At 47.2% G+C, this 22,934-nt stretch overlaps 1 protein-coding gene and 1 pseudogene across 1 annotated transcript in view; both read right to left on the bottom strand.

Annotated features, from left to right (window-relative positions):
• Positions 1-22,370, bottom strand: part of SLCO2A1 (solute carrier organic anion transporter family member 2A1) — an 87,771-nt gene extending 65,401 nt beyond the window's left edge. The window contains exon 1 of the mRNA XM_006051420.4: positions 22,086-22,370. Within this exon, the coding sequence (XP_006051482.2) occupies positions 22,086-22,181 (96 nt within the window). The 5' untranslated portion in view covers positions 22,182-22,370. The remainder of the gene's footprint in view (positions 1-22,085) is intronic.
• On the bottom strand, positions 7,461-8,922 carry LOC112586542 (annotated as a pseudogene).
• Positions 22,371-22,934: the final 564 nt, after the last annotated feature.

The raw sequence follows: 22,934 nt of genomic DNA, 5'->3' as shown, positions 1-22,934 counted from the left end.
TCAAATTGGGAACTTATCTACTCTATTAATTAACCAGTCATTGCATCTAACCTACTACCTAACCATTCACTTTTTACTTTCTATAGCTATAGAATTTCTATGTGTTTCTCAAATCTGCTTGTTCCTTTTTTATAGTGTTTGTTCTTCCCTGGTGTTTTCTATTTCTTCTTACATTTCTTTAAACATGTCAGTATATATTTATATTTATTTATTGGCTCCACTGGGTCTCCATTGCTGCACGTGGGCTTGCTCTAGTTGCCAGGAGTGGGCCTACCTCTAGGTGCAGTGTATGGGCTTCTCTTTCTGGTGGCTTCTCTTGTGGCATATGGGCTCCAGGGCACATGGGCTTCAGTGGTCGCTGCCCACTGCTCAGTAATTGTGGCTTCCAGGCTCCTAGAGCTCAGGCTCAGTTGTTGTGTTGCACGGGCTTAGTTGCCACTCAGCATGTGGAATCTTCTCAGACCGGGGATCAAACCAGTGTGCCCTGCATTGCATGGTGGATTCTTAAACACAGGACTACCAGGGAAGCCCTCAATATAATTTTATAGTCTCTTTCAAAGTGTACCATTATCTCAAAATCTTGAGGTGCTAGTCTTCCTCAATGATATATGATATATGTGCTGTCTGTGGCTTATGGTGGGTCATTTTCTGTGTGACTGTTTAGGGTAAGCTCCTCTTCCATGAGCACAGTCTTCTCTTGGGATACTTTTGGTCTGGATTGCAGAAGTATCCCTCCAGAGTGGTTTTCCTCCGTGTCTACCAGATAGCAAAGAGTTAGCACCAGTCCAGAACCAATTTTCTTATGCTAATTTATTTGATTAGAGATCCCCATACTGTGTGGATAGTATACATTCTGCTTCCAAGTTCACGTGGCTCAGACATGAGGTTTTGATTTCTCAGAATTGTTTCACCTAGAGGTCCAGTTAGAGATACACCTCTTGCCTCTAACCAGGTGGTGGGCAGAGTTCTTCTGGTCACTTTCTCATCAGGGACCCAATTTCATGCATGAGTCTGTGTGCCAACACCCATGTCATATTTGGTGCCTGTGAGAGTACTAATACCCAATCTCCATCACGAGTTTCTTGAGAGTTTCTTTACACAGTTTCCCCTTAATCCCTGCTACAGAGTCAGCAGATACACTGTTCTTTACTTCCTGCCCCTGAAGATTTCACTTCCTTTCTTATAAGTTCAGCTCTGTATTCAAATATTTGATGGTATTCTATTTTATCCAGAAACTCTAAGTATTTGTAATAGGAGGGTCCCATGTTATGTAAACCTGTCATATTGATGAAAACCACAATTCACTAGAGTTCTCTCATCTTACTGCAACTAACAAGAGCCTTTGGAAAGGGGTTGTTTTATGTTGAATAAACCTGTAAACAAACAAACAAACAAAAGCCTTTGGAAGACAGGCACCTTCCGATTCACATTCATGTTCCCCATGCAGAGGTTAAATAGCAGAAGCATGAAGGTGGCATGTTAGAGTTCAGAGTACATGACCCCAGATGTATTGAGCAGAATCCAGCTGTTTCTACCTCCTCCTTCCTCACAAAACCCAATTCTTTCCCCTCTTATTTGACACATAACTTTGCATCTATTTGTGCATCTGCCCACTGTTTATGTCTCTCAGGAGGGCTTGGTCCACTCTGTTTTGTTCATCATTGTACCTTCAATGGTTGAGACTAGGTGATCAATAATTACATATTACATGAAGCAGAGACATCACTTTGCTGAAAAAGGTCCATATAGTCAAAGCTATGGTTTTTCCAGTAGTCATGTATGGATGTGAGAGCTGGATCATAAAGAAGGCTTAGTGCCAAAGAATTGGTGCTTTCAAACTGTGGTGCTGGAGAAGACTCTTGAGAGTCCCTTAGGCAGAAAGGATATCAAAACAGTCAATCCTAAAAGAAATCAACCCTGAATATTCATTGGAAGGACTGATGCTGAAGCTGAAGCTCCAATACTTGGGCTACCTGGTGTGAAGAGCTGATTCATTGGAAAAGCCCCTGATGCTGGGACAGATTGAGGGCAGGAGGAGAAGGGGACAACAGAGGATGAGATGGTTGGATGGCATCACTGACTCAATGGACATGAGCTTGAGTAAACTCTGGGAGATAGTGAAGGGCAAGGAAGCCTGGCATGCTGCAGTCCATAGGGTCTCAAAGAGTCAGACATGACTGAATTACTGAACAACAATGAATAAATAAATGAATGAATGACTGCATTTCAGGTAGCCGTCCTGATACCATTCCTGGCCTCAGAGTTCTGAAACCCCTGCTGTTTATGACATTAACAGGGTACCAACCTGCAAAGAGTGGTCACCAAATGACTCAGGGCTAACCAAAATGATTGCATGAAAGCCCACCCAGGGATGTCACCACATCCTCCCTGGTATAAAACTCCAGACTCAGCACTGGATCCAAGGCACCCCTGAGCAGATGCTGTCCTGGCCTCTGTCCTCACCACTTAGGCCCACTCTTCCTAAATGGCACAGAGCCCATCAGGTACACTCACTTCCCTAAGACGTTTGGCGAACCCTTAGGACTGGATTCCCAAGCTCTAAGCCAGCCTTTGGGAGAGGGCACCAGAACAGCAGAGAGGCCTCCTGGACAGAGACACTTCTCAATCTTCCCAGAAAAGAAAATGTTCCATAGGTTTGCCTCTCTTTAAGAACTAAAGTATTATTATCTTACTTCACCTCCATCACTGAGGAGCCATAAAACTGAAAAAAAAAAAAAAATGCAGTGGGAGGACTTCCCTGGTGGTCTAGTGGTTAAGAATCCGTCTGCCAATGAAGGGGACACAGGTTTGATCCCTGGTCTGGGTAGATTTCACATGCCATGGGGCAACTAAGCCCATGTGCCACAACTATTGAGCCTGAAAGCCACAACTACTGAAGCCCGCGTGCCTAGAGCCTGTGCTCTGCAACAAGAGCAGTCATGACAATGAGAAGCCCTAGCACCGAAACTAGAGAAAGCCTGCATGAAACAACGAAGACCCAGTGCAGCCAAAAAAAAAAAAAAAAATGCAGCAGGAACAGTGACCGGCATAGGAATGGTCCTTGCAGACAACCCCATTCCCTGGCTGCCCTCCTGGCCGCATCCTTGGTCCAGCCTCGGGGACCTGGAGACCAGCCTCCTCCCACCTCACATCTCATTTCTCAGACCACAATGACAGACCTCGCTGCACCAGGCAAAGGTGGTTATGGGGGTATCATCACAAACTTCAGGGCTTTTAATTGGTAGTTTCTTCTAATTATAAATGCGGGACACATTTATTGTAAAAATATGGAAAATGCAGAATGTCACAAAGAGGAAGAACGAAACCATTTATAGGCTTCCCACTCAGAGAACTACCTCTGTTCAGGCATATCCTCTTCAAGTCTTGTGGATCCGGATCCTCTCTTCACACGGATGTCCATCCTGCCACCTCTACTTAAACTTATAGAATGAACTCTTCCCCCAAGTCAAAACTGTTCACAATAAATCTTTAAAACCTGACTTGTAAATATTTCATAGGCGGATGTCCCAAGATTTATTTACTGTCTTGCCAATTGCCAGATACACAAGTCGTTTCCTCACTATATGTCTCTGAACAGATGAATTACATGATTAAGCATTGTTCAGTGGACTGGGTTTCCATTGATTCATTCAGGAAGGGTTTCCAAGCCTCTTGATTGCTGCCCTCACCCCCATGCCAGGCCCTGTTGTGCATGCTTATGTGCTGCGGGTGAGGGAAGGTGCAGCAAGGGAGGAAAACTGAGGAACAAGGAATTTGGGGGTCACCAGTGTCAAGTTTGGCTTGGGAAAATAAAGCAATAAATATAAGTAAGCAGCCTGCTGTGTCTGTCGGTCTGGAGACTGAAGTAGCAAAGGCTTGGCTTGGCTGGTTGGGGTTTGTGGCGGGACACAAACTGGCTCTTAAGACAGTGTCCCTGAACCCCAGCTCACTGTGTGATGCAGCAGTTCCCATGAACGGCCCATCAATTTTATCCACTCTACAATGTGGACAACATGCACCCCACAGCAGAGAGAGCATTGCCGAGAAGACCTGACCTTGTTATGTCACTAAATTTGGCACATACAGGTGCCCCCCAATGCACTGGCATTCACAACTACATATCCATATGACCCATGTTATATCACACAGATGCGTCCTAATAAAATGCATTGGACTTTGTGGTGATAGCTCAGAAAGTCATAATTGCTGCTAAAAATGTGTTGGTGCTGAGGGTGGGAATTCTAAATACTTGTGACTTTAAGGTAAACCAAAACAGGCCTGACTAACACTTGTCCCCACTCCTTGTGAACTGTATATACATGTTTGTGTATTAAACCTACAGGTTGACTCATGGGCCCCAAGCTTTCCTGGGACAGGGAGGCTGGAGCAGCAGCGAGTCCAGCAGGGCAGCATCCCAACAGCAGCCATGGCCCTGAGGCTCACTTGTCCAAGTCAGTGACAAAGTCCAGGGCTGCAGATGGCCCACTAGCAAGACCAGTTCTACATCACTTTGGCTTGGCCATGGGTGGGTGGGATGTGGGGGGTGCAGTCTAGGGTACAGGCAGGGATCCACAGGAGTGTTCCCACTGGCATTAGGGCAGATGCCCTCCGTAAGGGTCTCTGTCCCACTCCCTGGTGATAAAGTCAGGGAGTGTGGTCCCAGCAAGCCCCTCGTCTACTTGCTCCAGAGAGATGTTGCCCAGCTGGAGCCTGGAGAATGGACCCAACGACATTTCCAGGGTTCTTCCATGCTTGGCAAGGATTCTCTGTAAGAGCACCCAAGTCAGGGAGAAGTGAGAGAAGATGGTGGAGAGAAGGCAGCGTGTAAGTAGGCCTTGGGCTCCTGAGGGCATAACAAACTGGCAGGGCCTGATGGGGTGAGGATGCCCATCATAGGAAGATTTTTGCTGGTTCCAGGAAATCCCAGGCCCACCAGCTTTCTGTTTCAACCCAGTTAGAAGGACCTGTGAGAGAAGGAAGGTTGCCCTTCTATCAGACACAGTGAGGAAAGTGACCAGGAAGAGGAGCTCTGCTGGATTGGCTCCAGGGGATAGACACAGAAGGGCAGACATGACCCCACATGGGAGAGAGCTGCCTACTGCCTGTGGGGCCACAGCTGTTGGGCCTGCCTCGTGATGTGGTGAGGTCCCCATCACTGGGGCTGTGCAAGGACAGTGCCAGGAAGATTCCCGCCTCTTTGAACACATGAGCTTTCGCATCACTTTCAATTCTGAAATTCAGTAATTCTGAAAAGTGCATAGGGCACTGTGTTTCCTTTATATCTATATAGATATCTATCTATCTATCTATATATATATAACATTTTAACATTTAATAGAAACTATATATAATATTTTTTATTGCATCTTACATAAGATAGCCACTACAGAAACTTACATAGTTTAGAAGCAAGATGGATGGTTAAGAAGGGCCCAGTCCTGTGGGCTATTTTCTGAGGCTATAGGTCAGAGATCACTGAGGAGAGGAGCTTCAGATTACTTGATTAGGGAAAAGGTGAGGAAAGGCTAAAATATAGGCTGCTAGACAGAGATAACGAGCCACTGGGATTATCGCTATCCCAAGACTTGGGAAACAGCATTATAAAAATCCCTCTTCCCTTAGGCACAGCCCCAATCTCGGCAGCTATGACAGGAATCACCTACTCTCTTCCTTGCCTAGAGTGGGAAAACATCACAATTTAAAGACACTATTGGTCCCTGCCCCCAACATTTGGTTAGACTATATAGCGTTCAATAATCCAGAAGAAAAACAAGGTAGCCTGGGTTGTCCTTTCGTGAGAGACGGTCAGAAATACTGCCTTAGAGAATGGGAAATACAAATCCCCCAAAGTCAACTGGTTTCCGAAACACAGTATCAGCTGACACGGGTGGGTTCTGGCTTCCCGTATGCAGTAGCCACTCCACTCTGAGGCAATGGTTGCAGAGGCTGTCTCAGAATTTTGAGATCCCTGTGATCAGCACCCATCTCCAGCAATCTGCATGTGGCCCAAAATGTCCTCTGGACCTTCAGCAATTTCTTTCACCAGATGATCTTCAAGGGTTAGTGAAGGGTCACAACGCAAGGGTGAGGGAGGGCACTGCATACCATCACCCACAGCTCGGGCTTATACGTCTGAGGCAACTTGAAATGCAGTGGGCAGCAAAAAGGAGCCTCAGAATGGCTGATGAGAACTGGTTTGTTGCACGGTACCTGTTCACACCCCTGGCAGCATTGAAAAGAGCCTGATCTGTGCCCTGACAAACAGAAGTAAGGCAGTGTCTGGCCACTGGAATCCACAAAGCCCAAGCACCTCTGAATGGAGCAAGTGGTATGAGCCTGTCAGGCAGTACTGTGTGTGGCCAGCTTTCTGCGCTCCTTCGGCTTGCCTGTGTAGTAAGGCTTCCACTCCACAGCACTGACAATACCACTGACGACATTTTAGATGCTTTAACTTCTCTCGTTCTTTGGCCAGAAGTCTCTCCGGGCCACTCACAAGACTACTACCTACAGCTGCGTGTTCCACTTTGTAATTATGTCAGTAACATTGCTTCTTCTCTTTGAGCAGATGCTGAAGTCGTTTAAACTGGTCAGTTCAGTTCAGTTCAGTTCAGTCGCTCAGTCATGTCTGACTCTTTGCGACCCCATGAATCACAGCACACCAGGCCTCCCTGTCCATCACCAACTCCCAGAGTTCACTCAGACTCACGTCCATCGAGTCAGTGATGCCATCCAGCCATCTCATCCTCTGTCGTCCCCTTCTCCTCCTGCCCCAAATCCCTCCCAGCACCAGAGTCTTTTCCAATGAGTCAACTCTTTGCATGAGGTGGCCCTTAAAGTACTGGAGTTTCAGCTTCAGCATCATTCCCTCCAAAGAAATCCCAGGGCTGATCTCCTTCAGAATGGACTGGTTGCATCTCCTTGCAGTCCAAGGGACTCTCAAGAGTCTTCTCCAACACCACAGTTCAAAAGCATCAATTCTTTGGCGCTCAGCCTTCTTCACAGTCCAACTCTCACATCCATACATGATCACTGGAAAAACCATAGCCTTGACTAGACGGACCTTTGTTGGCAAAGTAATGTCTCTGCTTTTCAATATGCTGTCTAGGTTGGTCATAACTTTTCTTCCAAGGAGTAAGCGTCTTTTAATTTCATGGCTGCAGTCACCATCTGCAGTGATTTTGGAGCCCCCCAAAATAAAGTCTGATACTGTTTCCACTGTTTCCCCATATATTTCCCATGAAGTGATGGGACCGGATGCCATGATCTTTGTATTCTGAATGTTGAGCTTTAAGCCAACTTTTTCACTCTCCACTTTCACTTTCATCAAGAGGCTTTTGAGTTCCTCTTCACTTTCTGCCATAAGGGTGGTGTCATCTGCATATCTGAGGTTATTGATATTTCTCCTGGAAATCTTGATTCCAGCTTGTGTTCCTTCCAGCCCAGCGTTTCTCATGATGTACTCTGCATATAAGTTAAATAAGCAGGGCGACAATATACAGCCTTGACGTACTCCTTTTCCTATTTGGAACCAATCTGTTGTTCCGTGTCCAGTTCTAACTGTTGCTTCCTGACCTGGTCAGTGCACAAAAATTGCAAACAAATAAGCTTCTCACGCATAATCAAGGCCACTTCTTCAGCTATGTAGATGCCAGCACGTTCAAAATTTGGCTGGCTTCACTGCAGCTACATTTTGGGGTCTAAGACCCAGCTCTGTCCCAGCATGTGAGCTCAGCTGGCAGAAGAATGCTTCACCCACAAGCCCTGGACTGGTCTTCTTCGCTTGAGCATGAAGTATCAGGGCATTCCCACGGGTATGTTCAGCACAGAAGGACACCCCATCTTTCTTCTCAGGCTTTAGGGCAGCACTGACATCTTTTTCCATTTTTCGCCTCTTGCAAGGTGCATTCTTGTCTTCGAGGATATACTGAGCAAAACTCCTGCCCCACCAGATAAGGTTGCGAGCATGGGCGATGAATGAGTGAACAGCACAGGGGCTCTTGAGCCCTGGGCACTGGGGTGATCCTCACTCGATCGGTTAGCAAGATGTGGATCTGCATCCTGGTCATACCGAAACCTCTGCCGCTGCGCCGCTCCACTCCAGCGCTGTGTTTCTATAGCTCAGGTTTATCATTACTTGTATGGATTCTACACAGTAAGTTAAAAATGTTGTACAAGTCATAACAGGCAATGAAGGCAGGGCCAGACGGGAGGACTTCCACATACAAACAAGAGGGAGAAGTGGGCCCTGCCACCCGTCTTCTCCTGGAAGCCTCCAGTTCCTTCCTGCCGTGAGGCTTATTTCCATCCTGGGTACCATCCCTGACCTACAATAGTCTCCTCTCCCACCCTATAGTCAGGGGCTGGAAGTCCATTCTTGTAAAATGTCACAGCAAGGGAGGCAGTGAGGTGACCAACTTATCCCCATCTGCCCAGAACATCTTCAGTTTTAAAACTGAAGGATGGGGAACACTTGTACACCCATGGCGGATTCATGTTGATGTATGGCAAAACCAATACAATGTTGCAAAGTAATTAGCCTCCAATTAAAATAAATTTATATCAAAAAAAACCCTGAAAGTCTACATGCTGGGAACCCCCTCGGTCCTACACAAATTGAGGCTGTGGGTCATGCTGAGAGGCAGGACGCTACAGATCACTGTTTCTTAGGAACATGGGGGCCTCTTAGGGAGCTGAGTGAAACCAGTGATGTCTGGGGAAGTGCCTCCACAGTAGACATGCTGTACAGGCTTGTGAGCGAGTGATGCTTAGCTCCCCCGACTCCCCTCAAATGCACTGTGAATAGAAGGCAAAGCAGGGCAATTTCATAAGGACCTGGTCTGTGGCAGGAAGGACTTCTAAAAAGTTTAATTCATCCTGCAATCTGTCAGGCAGCCAGTGGGGCAGGACCACTGTGGCCCTTGCTGCCTGGCCCCAACCAGGCACCCCCTCTCCCCAAGCCCACAGGGGCCTCACTGCGTCCTCTAGCCAGCTCCTCTCCTGGGGTGTCCCATGGGCTCAGCCCAGGAATGGCCTGCACCCGCACCCCATACCTGTCCCACTGACATTTCCTAGGTATCGTTCCCTCCATGCCCAACAAACTGGCTGGGTGAGTTAATCACATAAACTAGTTCTAACCTGAGGCCTGGGGTATCATTTCCCAAACTCTACCTGGGGTCACACCTGGACGACCTGAGCCAAACATGGTGTGGCTTCCTGGAGCATCAGCGTTACTACAACATTTGGAGGTAGACACAACATATTATTTGGAAGCACACAGATATATTGTGGGAGAAAAATATAAAATTCACTTGATTCTAGGATAAAATGTCAACTACCACAGAAACGTAACGATCACTGTTAGACCACATCTCCAGAGCCCACCTTCATCCCCTTGTCCTCCTCCAGTGTGGAGATCTGGTCACTCCTTTAGAATTCAGGGCCAGCCACTAGCTTACTGAAGTTCCCCTGGTGCCACCTGCATTTTAACTGAGGCCTTCTGTGCTCCAGGCCAGCATCTCCCAACGGTGTTGGATGGGACACCCTTCAGAACATATATAGTTAAGGCTGATGTTTGGGTAAACAAAACTCATCATCGGGACTCTCAGGGTCCTAAAGGACTTGGGTACACACTAAATCTTCAAGAAAGGGTTAATGTTCCCACATTTCTAGAGGCAAAGGTCAACCCTGTAGGGGTCAGTGCTGATGCTGACCAGACTGAGTGTCCCACAGGTCACAGTCCTTGGGTTACTGCCCCAGCTGGTGCTCTCTGCTCAACCCACAGCCTCTGTGACACCTCCACCCAACAAGGTGATGAGGCCGGGGAGATGGTGAGCGGGCTGGTCAGTGCACAGCATCATCCCATCCATCCAGCCTGCAGTGTAGTCTGAGTCTCTGGGCCTTGATTTCATCCATCACTCCTCATCAAATTTAATCCATTCTAGGGAATCAAGGTCCTCTAAACAAAGAGAACGGGGATTAATTGCAGACAACCCAGCCAGCCCACATCCTCCTCTTTTGCCAGGTTTCAGAGCAGGACGGCAGCCAAGAGGAACAACCCCACGTCCAAGGAGCAGTGGCTGCATGGGCGCAGGAGGGCCGAGAGGAGCTACTGCACATTCAAGATCAGGAGGGGCGGCCCTGGGGAGATACCTCTCATCCAAGGTAAGGAGCAGTGGCTGCACTTTGCTGGAGCAGCCGTGAGGAGATACCCCACGCCCAAGGTAAGAGAAACCCAAGTAAGAGGTAGGTGCTGCAAGAGGGCATCAGAGGGCAGACACACTGAAACCATTAGCACAGAAAACTAGTCAATCGAATTACACAGACCACAGCCTTGTCTAACTCAAGGAAACTAAGCCATGCCGTGTGGGGCCACCCAAGACGGGAAGGTCATGGTGGAGAGGTCTGACAGAATGTGGTCCACTGGAGAAGGGAATGGCAAACCACTTCAGTATTCTTGCCTTGAAACCCCATGAACAGTATGAAAAGGCAAAATGATAGGATACTGAAAGAGGAACTCCCCAGGTCAGTAGGTGACCAATATGCTTCTGGAGATCAGTGGAGAAATAACTCCAGAAAGAATGAAGGGATGGAGCCAAAGCAAAAACAATACTCAGTTGTGGATGTGACTGGTGATAGAAGCAAGGTCCGATGCTGTAAAGAGCAATATTGCATAGGAACCTGGAATGTCAGGTCCATGAATCAAGGCAAATTGGAAGTGGTCAAACAGGAGATGGCAAGAGTGAACGTCGACATTCTAGGAATCGGCAAACTAAAATGGACTGGAGGGAGGGAGGAGGGAGGAGGGTTCAGGATGGGGAACACATGTATACCTGTGGCGGATTCATTTCAATATTTGGCAAAAACCAATACAATATTGTAAAGTTTAAAAATAAAATAAAATTTAAAAAATAAAAAAATAAAATAAAAAATAAAAAGGAGCTATTAGGTATAAATAAATAAATAAATAAATAAAATGGACTGGAATGGGTGAATTTAACTCAGATGACCATTATACCTACTACTGCAGGAAGGAATCCCTTAGAAGAAATGGAGTATCCATCATTGTCAACAAAAGAGTCCGAAATGCAGTACTTGGATGCAATCTCAAAAACGACAGAATGATCTCTGTTCGTTTCTAAGGCAAACCATTCCATATCACGGTAATCCAAGCCTATGCTCCAACCAGTAACGCTGAAGAAGCTGAAGTTGAACAGTTCTATGGAGATCTACAAGACCTTTTAGAACTAATACCAAAAAAAATGTCCTTTTCATTATAGGGGACTGGAATGCAAAAGTAGGAAGTCAGAAACACCTGGGGTAACAGGCAAATTTGGCCTGGGAATACAGAATGAAGCAGGGCAAAGGCTAATAGAGTTTTGCCAAGAGAATGCACTGGTCATAGCAAACACCCTCTTCCAACAACACAAGAGAAGACTCTACACATGGACATCACCAGATGGTCAATACCGAAATCAGATTGATTATATTCTTTGCAGCCAAAGATGGAGACGCTCTATACAGTCAGCAAAAACAAGACCAGGAGCTGACTGTGGCTCAGATCATGAACTCCTTATTGCCAAATTCAGACTGAAATTGAAGAAAGTAGGGAAAACCACTAGACCATTCAGGTATGACCTAAATCAAATCCCTTATGATTATACAGTGGAAGTGAGAAATAGATTTAAGGGCCTAGATCTGATAGATAGAGTGCCTGATGAACTATGGAATGAGTTTCATGATATTGTACAGGAGACAGGGATCAAGACCATCCCCATGGAAAAGAAATGCAAAAAAGCAAAATGGCTGTCTGGGGAGGCCTTACAAATAGCTGTGAAAAGAAGAGAAGCAAAAAGCAAAGGAGAAAGGAAAGATATAAGCATCTGAATGCAGAGTTCCAAAGAAGAGCAAGGAGAGATAAGAAAGCCTTCCTCAGCAGTCAATTCAAAGAAATAGAGGAAAACAACAGAATGGGAAAGAGTAGAGATCTCTTCAAGAAAATTAGAGATACCAAGGAAACATTTCATGCAAAGATGGGCTTAATAAAGGACAGAAATGGTATGAACCTAACAGAAGCAGAAGATATTAAGAAGAGGTGGCAAGTATACACAGAAGAATTGTACAAAAAAGATCGTCATGACCCAGATAATCACGATGGTGTGATCACTCACCTAGAGCCAGACATCCTGGAATGTGAAGTCAAGTGGGCCTCAGGAAGCATCACTACGAACAAAGCTAGTGGAGGTGATGGAATTCCAGTGGAGCTATTTCAAATCCTCAAAGATGATGCTGTGAAAGTGCTGCACTCAATATGCCAGCAAATTTGGAAAACTCAGCAGTGGCCACAGGACTGGAAAAGGTCCGTTTTCATTCCAATCCCAAAGAAAGGCAATGCCAAAGATGCTCAAACTACCGCACAATTGCACTCATCTCACACGTTAGTAAAGTAATGCTCAAAATTCTCCAAGCCAGGCTTCAGCAGTACATGAACCGTGAACTTCCAGATGTTCAAGCTGGTTTTAGAAAAGGCAGAGGAACCAGAGATCAAATTGTCAACATCCACTGGATCATGGAAAAAGCAAGCGAGTTCCAGAAAAACATCTATTTCTGCTTTATTGACTATGCCAAAGCCTTTGACTGTGTGGATCACAATTAACTGTGGAAAATTCTGAAGGAGATGGGAATACCAGATCACCTCACCTGCCTCTTGAGAAACCAGTATGCAGGTTAGGAAGCAACAGTTAGAACTGGACATGGAACAACAGACTGGTTCCAAATAGGAAAAGGTGTACGTCAAGGCTGTATATTGTCACCCTGCTTATTTAACTTATATACAGAGTACATCATGAGAAACCATGGGCTGGAAGAAGCACAAGCTGGAATCAAGAGTGCCGGGAGAAATATCAATAACCTCAGATATGCAGATGACACCACCCTTATGGCAGAAAGTGAAGAGGAACTAAAAAGCCTCTTGATGAAAGTGAAGGAGGAGAGTGAAAAAGTTGGCTTAAAGTTCAACATTCAGAATACAAAGATCATGGCATCTGGTCCCATCACTTCATGGGAAATTGATGGGGAAACAATGGAAACAGTGTCAGACTTTATTTTTGGGGGTTCCAAAATCACTGCAGATGGTGACTGCAGCCATGAAATTAAAAGACGCTTACTCCTTGGAAGGAAAGTTATGACCAACCTAGACAGCATATTGAAAAGCAGAGAGATTACTTTGTCAACAAAGGTCCCTCTAGTCAAGGCTATGGTTTTTCCTGTGGTCGTGTATGGATGTGAGAGTTGGACTGTGAAGAAAGCTGAGCACTGAAGAATTGATGCTTTTGAACTGTGGTGCTGGAGAAGACTCTTGAGAGTCCCTTGGACTGCAAGGAGATCCAACCAGTCCATCCTAAAGGAGATCAGTCCTGGGTGTTCATTGGAAGGACTGATGCTGAAGCTGAAACTCCAGTACTTTAAGGGCCACCTCATGCGAAGAGTTGACTCATTGGAAAAGACTCTGATGCTGGGAGGGATTGGGGGCTGGAGGAGAAGGGGTCGACAGAGGATGAGATGGCTGGATGGCATCACCGACTCGACCACTGGACATGAGTTTGAGTGAACTCTGGGAGTTGGTGATGGACAAGGAGGCCTGGCGTGCTGCAGTCCATGGGGTTGCAAAGAGTCGGACACGACTGAGTGACTGAACTGAACTGAACTGAACTGAGAGCAGGTCTCCCAGCAAAGCTCAGATCCATCTGGCCCTACTCCTGGTCTCATCTCAATCAGCAACTTGTTAGCATGAGATGGGAATCTGAGAACCTAAAAGGACCTCAGAGATCACTAAGCTCAGACCCAAATGTTCATGGACAAGAGTATCTGGAACTGAGAGGCGTTTTGTGGCCATGGGAAGGAGGGGGTTGGAGTGAGCTGACACCTGTGGGAAATCCTGCTTTGCCACTGACTGGATATGTGGCCTTGGATGAACCTAGATTTCAAGCATGAAATGGAAATGCTTATACCTCCTTTGCGGGGCTGTTATTACGAATAGAAAAAGTTTAGAAACATATACTGAAAAATCAAATTCAAGGGAAAAGACAACCATTCAGCTCAAGCCAGAAGAAAAGCTGGAGCATGTAAATACATAAGATTCCATCCAGTTACTAAAAGCAAGCTTTGAATCTGCTCTTAACTCGTCGTAAAAGGCAAAGGAGAAGGGAAACTGAGTGGGTGGTAAGATTTGGTAATCATACCATTGCAGGATGAAAGTCACGTTTTACCTGACAGCGAGACTTGCTGTTTAGCTACAGTAATCAAGACATGGTGGTGTGGGCAGAGAGAGAAACACATATATCAATGAAGCATGATGGAAAAGCCCGAACGCACACACACAAGTATGGCCGACTGATCTTCGACAAAGACCCAGAGGCAATCCAATAGAGTATGGACAGTCTTGTCAACAGACAGTGTAGGAACCATTTATTTGTTCCTAACCACAGGCAAAACAATGAAACCTTGACCTAAACCTCACACCTATACAAAAAATTAACTCAAAATGGGTCACAGATTGAAACGTAAAAAAAACATATAAAACTTTTAGAAGAAACACAGGATTTCTCTTTTATGAGTTAGGATTTGGTGCAGAGTTTTTAGACAACAATAAAAGCAGGATCCATAAGTTTAAAAATTGATAAATTAGACTTTATTGGAACCAAAACCTTTTTCTCTGTGAAAGATTCTGCTGAGAGGATGAAAAGCTACAGACTGGGAGGAAATGTTTGCAAACAATATGCCCAATGAAGGACTTGTATCTCATTTATGTAAAAAAAGTCTCAAAACAATAATTCAAAAATACAATAAGAAAAGGGACAAAATATATGAACACATATTTCAGTGAAGACGGTATTGCTGCTGTTGCTGTTTAGTCGCTCAGTCGTGTCTGACTCCTTGCAACCCCATGGACTGTGGCCCGCCAGGCTCCTCTGTCTACCATGGGATTCTCCAGGCATGAATAGTGGAGTGGGTTGCAATTTCCTTCTCCACGGGACCTTCCTAACCCAGGGATTGAACCTCAGGCTCCTGCATTGTGGGCGGATTCTTTACCAACTGAGCCAGCAGGGAAGCCTGAGGAGGGTATACACATGGCAAATGAGCACATGAAAAGATGTTCAACAGTGCCAGCCAATTGGGAAATGCAAATAAAGACCACACTGAGATCTCACTACACACCAATTCAAACAGCTAAAATACTCCTAGTTCCCTGAGACCTTGCAGGGGTCACCACCCCTTTCTGGGTCCATTTTTCATTTGGAGGAGGTTCTGGCCAGTGTTGACATTCTATTGTTGTATAAAAATGGGGTCCTCCAATTTATTTTCACCAGTGGCAGTGCCCTTCTGTAGGGGAGGAATTCTTTCAAAAAAAAAAAAAAAAGGATAGCTAAAATAAAAAACAATAACAACATCAAATTCAGTAGAGGAACTGAATTTCTCAAACCTTGCTAGTGCAAATGTAAAATGTTATACCCACTCTGGAAAATAGTTTGGCAGTTTCTTTAAGAAAAAAAAAAATCAACAAGAAACCACCATGCAACCCAGAAAATGCACTCCTGGGTTTTTCAGTTCAGTTCAGTTGACCAGTCGTGTCCGACTCCACGGCCCCAGGGACTGCAGCACGCTGTTTCTCTGTCCATCTCCAACTCCCAGAGCTGGCTCAAACTCACGTCCATTGAGTCAGTGATGCCATCAACCATCTCATCCTCTGTCATCCCCTCTTCCTCCTGCCTTCAATCTTTCCCAGCATTAGGGTTTTTACCCCAACAAAATGAGAATTTATGCCCACACAAAAACCTATACATGATTGTTCTATATAGCAGCTTTATCTGTAATAGCTCCAAACTGGAAACAATCCAGATATCCTTCAGTAGGTGAATGGCTGGACAAATCATGATAACATCCATGCCATGGAACAGTATTCAGCAATAAAGAGTAACAAACTATTGATACATGGAACAACTTGGAATGATCTCAAGGGCATTATGCTGAATGAAAAAAGCAATCTCAAAAGGTCACACACATATTTCATGATTTCATTTATATCAATGTCTCAAAATGACAAAGTTACAGTGCTAGAGAACATATTAGGGTTGTCAGAAGGAGATCTCGGTGGCAATGGGATAGTCTTAAAGCAGAGGGATGGCAGTTCCCTGAACCTGTACACATGATCGAATGGCCTGGAACTATACTCACATATTACTGTAATCTCACTCTCCTGTTTTTGGTCTTACATTGCAGCTATGTAAGGTGAAACCCTTGGAAGGAACCAGGTAAAAAGTACATAGGTCCTCTCAGCACCATTTTTCCTATGAATCTGTAATTATTTCAAAATAAATCCTTCTTCCACTTGCTTCCCTGATAGCTCAGCTGGTAAAGAATCCACCTGCAATGCAGGAGACCCCGGTTTGATTTCTAGATCGGGAAGATCTGCTGGAGAAGGAATAGGCTACCCACTCCTGTATTCTTGGGCTTCCCTGGTGGCTCAGCTGGTAAAGAATCCGCCTGCAATGTGGAAGACCTGGGTTTGATCCCTGGGTTAGGAAGATCCGCTGGAGAAGGGAAAGGCTATCCACTCCAGTATTCTGGCCTGGACAATTCCATGGACTGTATACTCTATGGGGTCGCAAGAGTCGGACACTACTGAGCGAATTTCACTTTCACTTTCCACTTGTTAAATTCATCACCAGAAGACAAAATGAAAACTAGGGAAGGGCTTGAGGCGCAGTCACAGGAGGAAAGGATCTGAATAACCTTTGATCTCCACCCCACCCAGTCCCATAATTCTCCCTCCTCGACCCCCAACACACCCATAAGCAGAGCAAGATGGGCCTCTCAGGGGACAGACACCCTGGAGAGAATAACATATGCTGTCCCTTGTGTCAGAGAAACAGCCCAGGAAGGAAAGCATGTCAACTCATAGGGGATGAGGGCATTCTCTGGCCCAGGGGATTCTCTTCAGTGTCTTCCCAGGCATGGATTGCAGGTTGTGGGGATGTAGCACTTTTTTCTGGAAACTGAGAGGTTAGGCCCAAGCTGCTGCCCCACGGCTGGGGGTCAGAAGCCTCTGGACATTATGGACACAGGCCAGAACAAAGCACCCCTCCCTCACTTAGGGGGGTCACCAGAGCCTCTCAGGCCCAGCTGTGAGATCTCCTTCTTCCCACTGTTCTTCCCCCACCTTCCACCCTCACTGACAGGACAGCCATTATTTCGCTAGGCTGGGACCCTGGGTGTGAAAGTTCGTGGGCAGCAATTACCAATCAACCACTCCTTCTATAAGATAACCCCAGTTTGGCTCCAAAAGTTTCATTTTAAGAAGAAACAGATCTCTTTGAGGTTGCTAGGATATGTTAGCCACCAAGGTTTCCCCTCGCCTCCCTGACTCGTGCCCCATAAACATTGAATGAACCTGTTCTTAATTTGGAGCTTAGGAGTTCTGGAAGCTGAACTGCTCCCCCTGACAATAGCTGGTGAGCAGGCACTCTGTCCGACTCTGTGCAACCCCACAGACGGCAGCCCACCAGGCTCCCCCGTCCCTGGGATTCTCCAGGCAAGAACACTGGAGTGGGTTGCCATTTCCTTCTCCAATGCATGAAAGTGAAAAGGGAAAGTGAAGTCGCTCAGTCGTGTCCGACTCTTTGCGACCCCATGGACTGCAGCCTACCAGGCTCCTCCGCCCATTGGATTTTCCGGGCAAGAGTACTGGAGTGGGTTGCCATTGCCTTCTCCAGAGCAGGTCCTCTACTTCTTAATTTAAAAATTATTTAATAAGAAAAGAAGTTTAAAAAATACAATACACACAGTAATTATTTCTAAAAATGTGTGTTTATAATTTGTATTCAGTAACATTCTAATTAGCCTTATGTTACTAAAAAGCATTACATGTTAAAAAAAAAAAGAATGCTGTAAGCAAGGTGGCTCAGTGCTAAAGCATCTGTCTGCCAATGCAGAAGATGTGGGTTCGATCCCTGGGTTAGCAAGATCCCCTGGAGGAGGGAAAGTCAACACACTCCCATATTCTTGCCTGGAGAATTCCATGGACAGAGGAGCCTGGTATTGCAGTGAAAAGGAAAAATGAGGAATGAGTTTTTCTTTCTCTTTCCTGAGAACAAAGAAGATAAAGAGAACAGTAAACAGTCCCAAACTTTCCTAGTTTTTACTTTTAACTGTTCCTAATCTGTACTCTGTAACTAAGCTTGCTTTTTTGCCCCCTAACTCTGCATGTCTGTAAATAAGTTTGGTTTTCTGCCCCCTAACTCTGCATAAGCTACATTTTGCACCTATTATCCTTTGGTTCTATGCCAATTACATCCTGTATTTGGTGTTCACCTTTATAGCACTCTCTTGGCAGATCAACCCTCAGAAGTTTTTCTGTATCAGAAAGAAGGCCCAAGTAAAAATACACAATGGACCCAACTACTGGGCCACCAGACTGCCAGAGGCTACCTGAAGCCAGCCTATGGCTATTTTTGAAACAATGCAGGAGGAAGAAGACAAGATCCTAACACCTTTGTTCCTCATCACTGACCCTTAACTGCATATAAACCCCTAGGCCCCTCCTGGGGGGGGGGGGGGAGGCTGGCACAGTTCTTAAGGCATGAGCCTACTATGTTGCCCTCTCCGCCAGCTAAGGATTAAAGCCACCTTTTTATATCCTCCAAACTCTGTCTCTGTAATTTTTATTTGGCTTCAGTGGACAGAGAAAGACAAGATTTTGTTCACTAACACTGTGGGCTGCGGTCCACAGGGTCACAAAAGAGTTGGACACAACTGAGCAATTATGCAGGCATGCACACAAGTCAGAAGCAATAGTGACTCTCCAGAGTAAATAACAATTGTATTGACTCCTGCAGAAGGAGGTACCAAAAACCCACCCCACGCCTAAGAGTCACCAGGCTCTTGAAATGAGACCAGGGAGAATGAGAAGATCTGAACCTGTTAGTGCCTCGGAATAAGTACATCCAAGGTATCTCCACGTGCTTATACAGAGCTAACCAGCACCGTGCAATAGACAGGGCCAGGCACAGGGGTTAGGGTTTGGGGCTCTGATTCCGGAGGCTCACATTCCTGGTTCCTCTACACACCACCCTTCCTATGTATCCACACCCAAGAGACCGGCCTCACAAAGCCTTGTTTTCCTCATGATTAAAGGGAACAGTAACAGTATAAAGTTGATAGAGCTGTAATGAGGATTGCATGTGGGTAAACTATTTCCATAGTTGAAGTACATTCAGACAGATCCATTGCTGTTAGCTACTATTGTTATTTTTGGGATATTATTATTATAAACTGCAGCTTCTCTTAACTATTAACTGTGTCTCACAGAATGAGGTATAATTGGTGGAATAATAGATCCGAAATGACGTTCGTATGCTGAGTCTTGTTTGCTGAGGCAAGAACTGACCTCACAATGATGCCAATACCAGAAAGCCCAGCATGATTTATAAAGCTGTTTCCTCTGCCTCTTTCCACATAATTCTTAGGAAGCCCTCCCCTACCAGCCCTCGGGGGGGTAGGCATTGTTCATATTACCCAGTATTTTTCACTTAAGGACTCTGAGGCTCAGGAATGCTTTCCTGTGTCACCTAGTTAAGTAAGGGGATGGCATGAGGGTTGGGTCTTAGTCCCCTTGTTTCATGCCTTTTCCCAAACCATATGGTATGTGGGGTATTGCAGGAATGTCATAAAGACTATTGGACTTCCCATGTGGCTCAGTGGTAAGGAATCTGTCTGCCAATGCAGGAGGATTTGATCCCTGGGTCAGAAGTTCCCCTGAAGGAGGAAATGGCAACCCATGCCAGCATTCTTGCCTGGGAAATCCCATGGACAGAAGAGCCTGGCGGCTAAAGTCTATGGGGTTGCAAAGAGTTAGACATGATTGAGCGACTAAACACATGCACACCTAAAGCCTATTGGTCAATCTGTCCCAACAATGAGGAACCTGGAAAAATGATGGGTCCTTAGGTTGGGTGTCCCTTGTTCCTCCCATATCACACATGTCACAAGACATGTGCGGTCCACACCCCCTGGGAAGGTGCAGGGCAGCCACCAACCTTCTTATTGGGAGGAGGAAATCTCTCATCAAATCGCAAAGCCCCCACATGTCAGCAATGTCCCCTGGAAGAAAAGGCTTCAGGGAGTTTAACTAATGGAATTCCAGCCCCCAGATTTGCCTTGAGATATCAAATTTCCTACCTGTTTTCAAGCTGGTAAGTGAAGCTAAGTGGAAGCTGCTCCTAACTCTGGCCTTAGAATTACTATGGATTAAGGGAGGAAATGATTGAAAAAATTCTGGTTTTCTGAGATCAGAAAAACTTTTAACTGGTATGAGTCTTAAGGAGGCCCATTGGCCTGGGCCCAGGCCTCACGCACGTGTGACTAAATCATCAGCATGTGATAAATTATCTTATTTTTATAGATCTTCAAAGAAACTGCTGCCGTAAACTCATTTATTTTAGAGACTCAGGGCGGGTCTAAACAGATCAATTTCATTTGGGGTTACCCTGGCTATGAGCTGTCCCTCCTGCTCCCAACACTAAGAGTGGTGAAAATAGAGGACTTAGCCTCAGTCTGGCTCCCTTCTGGGCCTCTTTCTTTTCAGACCATCTGATGATTACTCTGGCCCTTTCCTCCCAATTCCTAATTTATAAACACCAAATTTTTCCACAATTCTCTGCTGAAACCTTTCTAAACTTTCTTAAAATAATGGGACCAAAACCACACACAGTGTTCTCATCAGGGTCTGGCCAAAGGTGAGGAGATTTGAGGATTATTTTAAACTCTCTCAAAATTTCTGTCTTACTTACATCCAACCATGGAATCAATTCAGCCAAGTGTGGTATGGGGAAAGAAGAGAAGCGGGAGTGGGGAGCCCAGCTCTATTGCTAACAATATGTTTAAGTACACAGATGGGTTCCACTGTGACCTCCAGATCCCTTTCTTTTGGACACAAAACCAGCCCAGAGAGACCTTTATATTCCCTTCGTGTGTTCTGGGTCCCCCTTAATTGTACCACTGGAGGCTTTACCGCCCGGATTCTGACTGTGTGACTGCCATAAACAACCTGTCTGCAACATTTGCCCCGACTCCAAGGAAACCTGACCTGGGCTCCACTACCTCCCACATCCTCACCACAGGAGGTGCATTTTGCCCTCCCAGAAGAGGCAAAAAAGCCTGAGTGTGGATTCCACCATTCCAGTCCTCTTGGACCTGTGAGTGGAGGAAAGCAACCTCACCACACAACTGCCTACACCCAGCTTTTCTTCACCCACTCCCCATAACTTGCCAGGCACCTGCCTAGACTTTATTGCGTAGACCAAAAGCCGCTGCTTTCCGGGGGCTAGTTCCGGACCTGGAAAGCTGGTCCAAGAGCTGCAGTGTAGGTTGCCAGCCTGGGGGGAATTCTTAACATTGCAGGAAGCAGTCCGATCAGGTAGCAGAGCCCACGCGCTGGCTGCCGCCCTCAGGGACGAGGAAAGCATAGTGCAGAATGGCTCTTCTGCCACCCATTCAAGCTGAAACGGGCTCTGATCTTCATCTCAGAGGGACCACAGCCTGTCCCCTACAAGGCGCCAGACCAGGCACTTCCAAGCCCACGCCCTTAACAAAGTAACTGCCACAGGAGCCCAAAACCGTGTCCCGGAGATGTTCTTTTTCAAAGAACTGGGTAATTCCCTACCCTAGTGCCAAGACTACCTGAATAGAGTTGGCCCAATAAGCAGGTAACTTTCATCGCCGTTTCCTACCCTGAGGAGAGCGTGTGAGTAAGCGCACGCGCACACATACACACACACGCACGCATGCATACACACATGCACACACACGCACACGCACACACGACCAGCACCGGCTTGCCTGGCAGGGCGCCCCCTTGCCCGCGGTGCGGGGTCCGCAAAGATGCGTTGGGGAGCGCAGCACCGACCGAGGGACTGCGAGGGTGGGCGCCCGCATCCTCAGCGCCTCCCAGGCGCCTGCAGCACCGACGCCGGGACCGCGCCGACGGTGCGCCCTGTGCGGCTCGGGCTCGACGGCCCCGCTTCTCCGCTCACCTTAATGTTGCTGAAGATAGAGCGGGGATTGCAGCCGGCTTGGCCCGTAGAGGCGGCGCTACCCTGGCCCGCGCCGGGCTTGGACAGGAGCCCCATGGAGGCGGCAGCACGGGGCGGGAGGCCGGGAGAGCGGGGCCGGGGCGCTTGGGCTGGGGCGGGCGGCCAGCGGGTGGCGGGCGCCGTGTCGGTGGCCGGAGGAGACTGAGCGCGAGGGTGCGCGCCTAGAAGTTTTATAAGTGGCCGCCGCCGCGGCCGATGATGAAACGCGCACTCCCTCCTCCCTCTTTCCCTTCGGTGTCAAAGGCGCTGCGAGCCCCCGCCCCGCCGCCGCCGCCCCCTCAGACAGGTGTGACGCGGTGGCCGGCGGCACTTGACCTCTTTCCGGCCGAAGTTGTCTCTGCGTCCGCAGCTGGGCTGGGACCCGCAAGGCTCGACCGCCCCTCGAGAAGGTCCCGCCCGCCGGAGGGTGGGGGCGGGGGTGGCGGGCCGGGGAGAGGGAGGTCTGCAGGGGGAGCGGCCGGCTGCAGAGCGTGGGGGCACCCGGGGCGCTGGCGTGGCAGGGTGGGCGCCGCAGGCCCGCAGACTCGAGGGGGCCAGAGAAGGGATAGGCAGGGCTACGAGGGTAGAAGACAGGAGGCGGGGGCGAGGGGCGCTGAGGGAACCAACGGGAGCCAGGGTGGTTGGAGGGGAGCCTAAGTTTGTGAAGGGAGGGGGAGCTTCCGCGCCCCTCCCGATGCGATCTGGGAGATTTACAGAGCCGGTCTCTGCTTGTTTGCACTCGCCGAAAACCTGGGCTCTTAGTTCCGGTGATGGCTCTGAGACTCGCTGAGGCTCTGTTTGTGTCGAGGA

The sequence above is a fragment of the Bubalus bubalis genome, chromosome 1, assembly GCF_019923935.1.
Source record: "Bubalus bubalis isolate 160015118507 breed Murrah chromosome 1, NDDB_SH_1, whole genome shotgun sequence".
NCBI classification, from domain to species: domain Eukaryota; kingdom Metazoa; phylum Chordata; class Mammalia; order Artiodactyla; family Bovidae; genus Bubalus; species Bubalus bubalis.
This window is presented reverse-complemented; position numbering and strand designations above follow the sequence as displayed.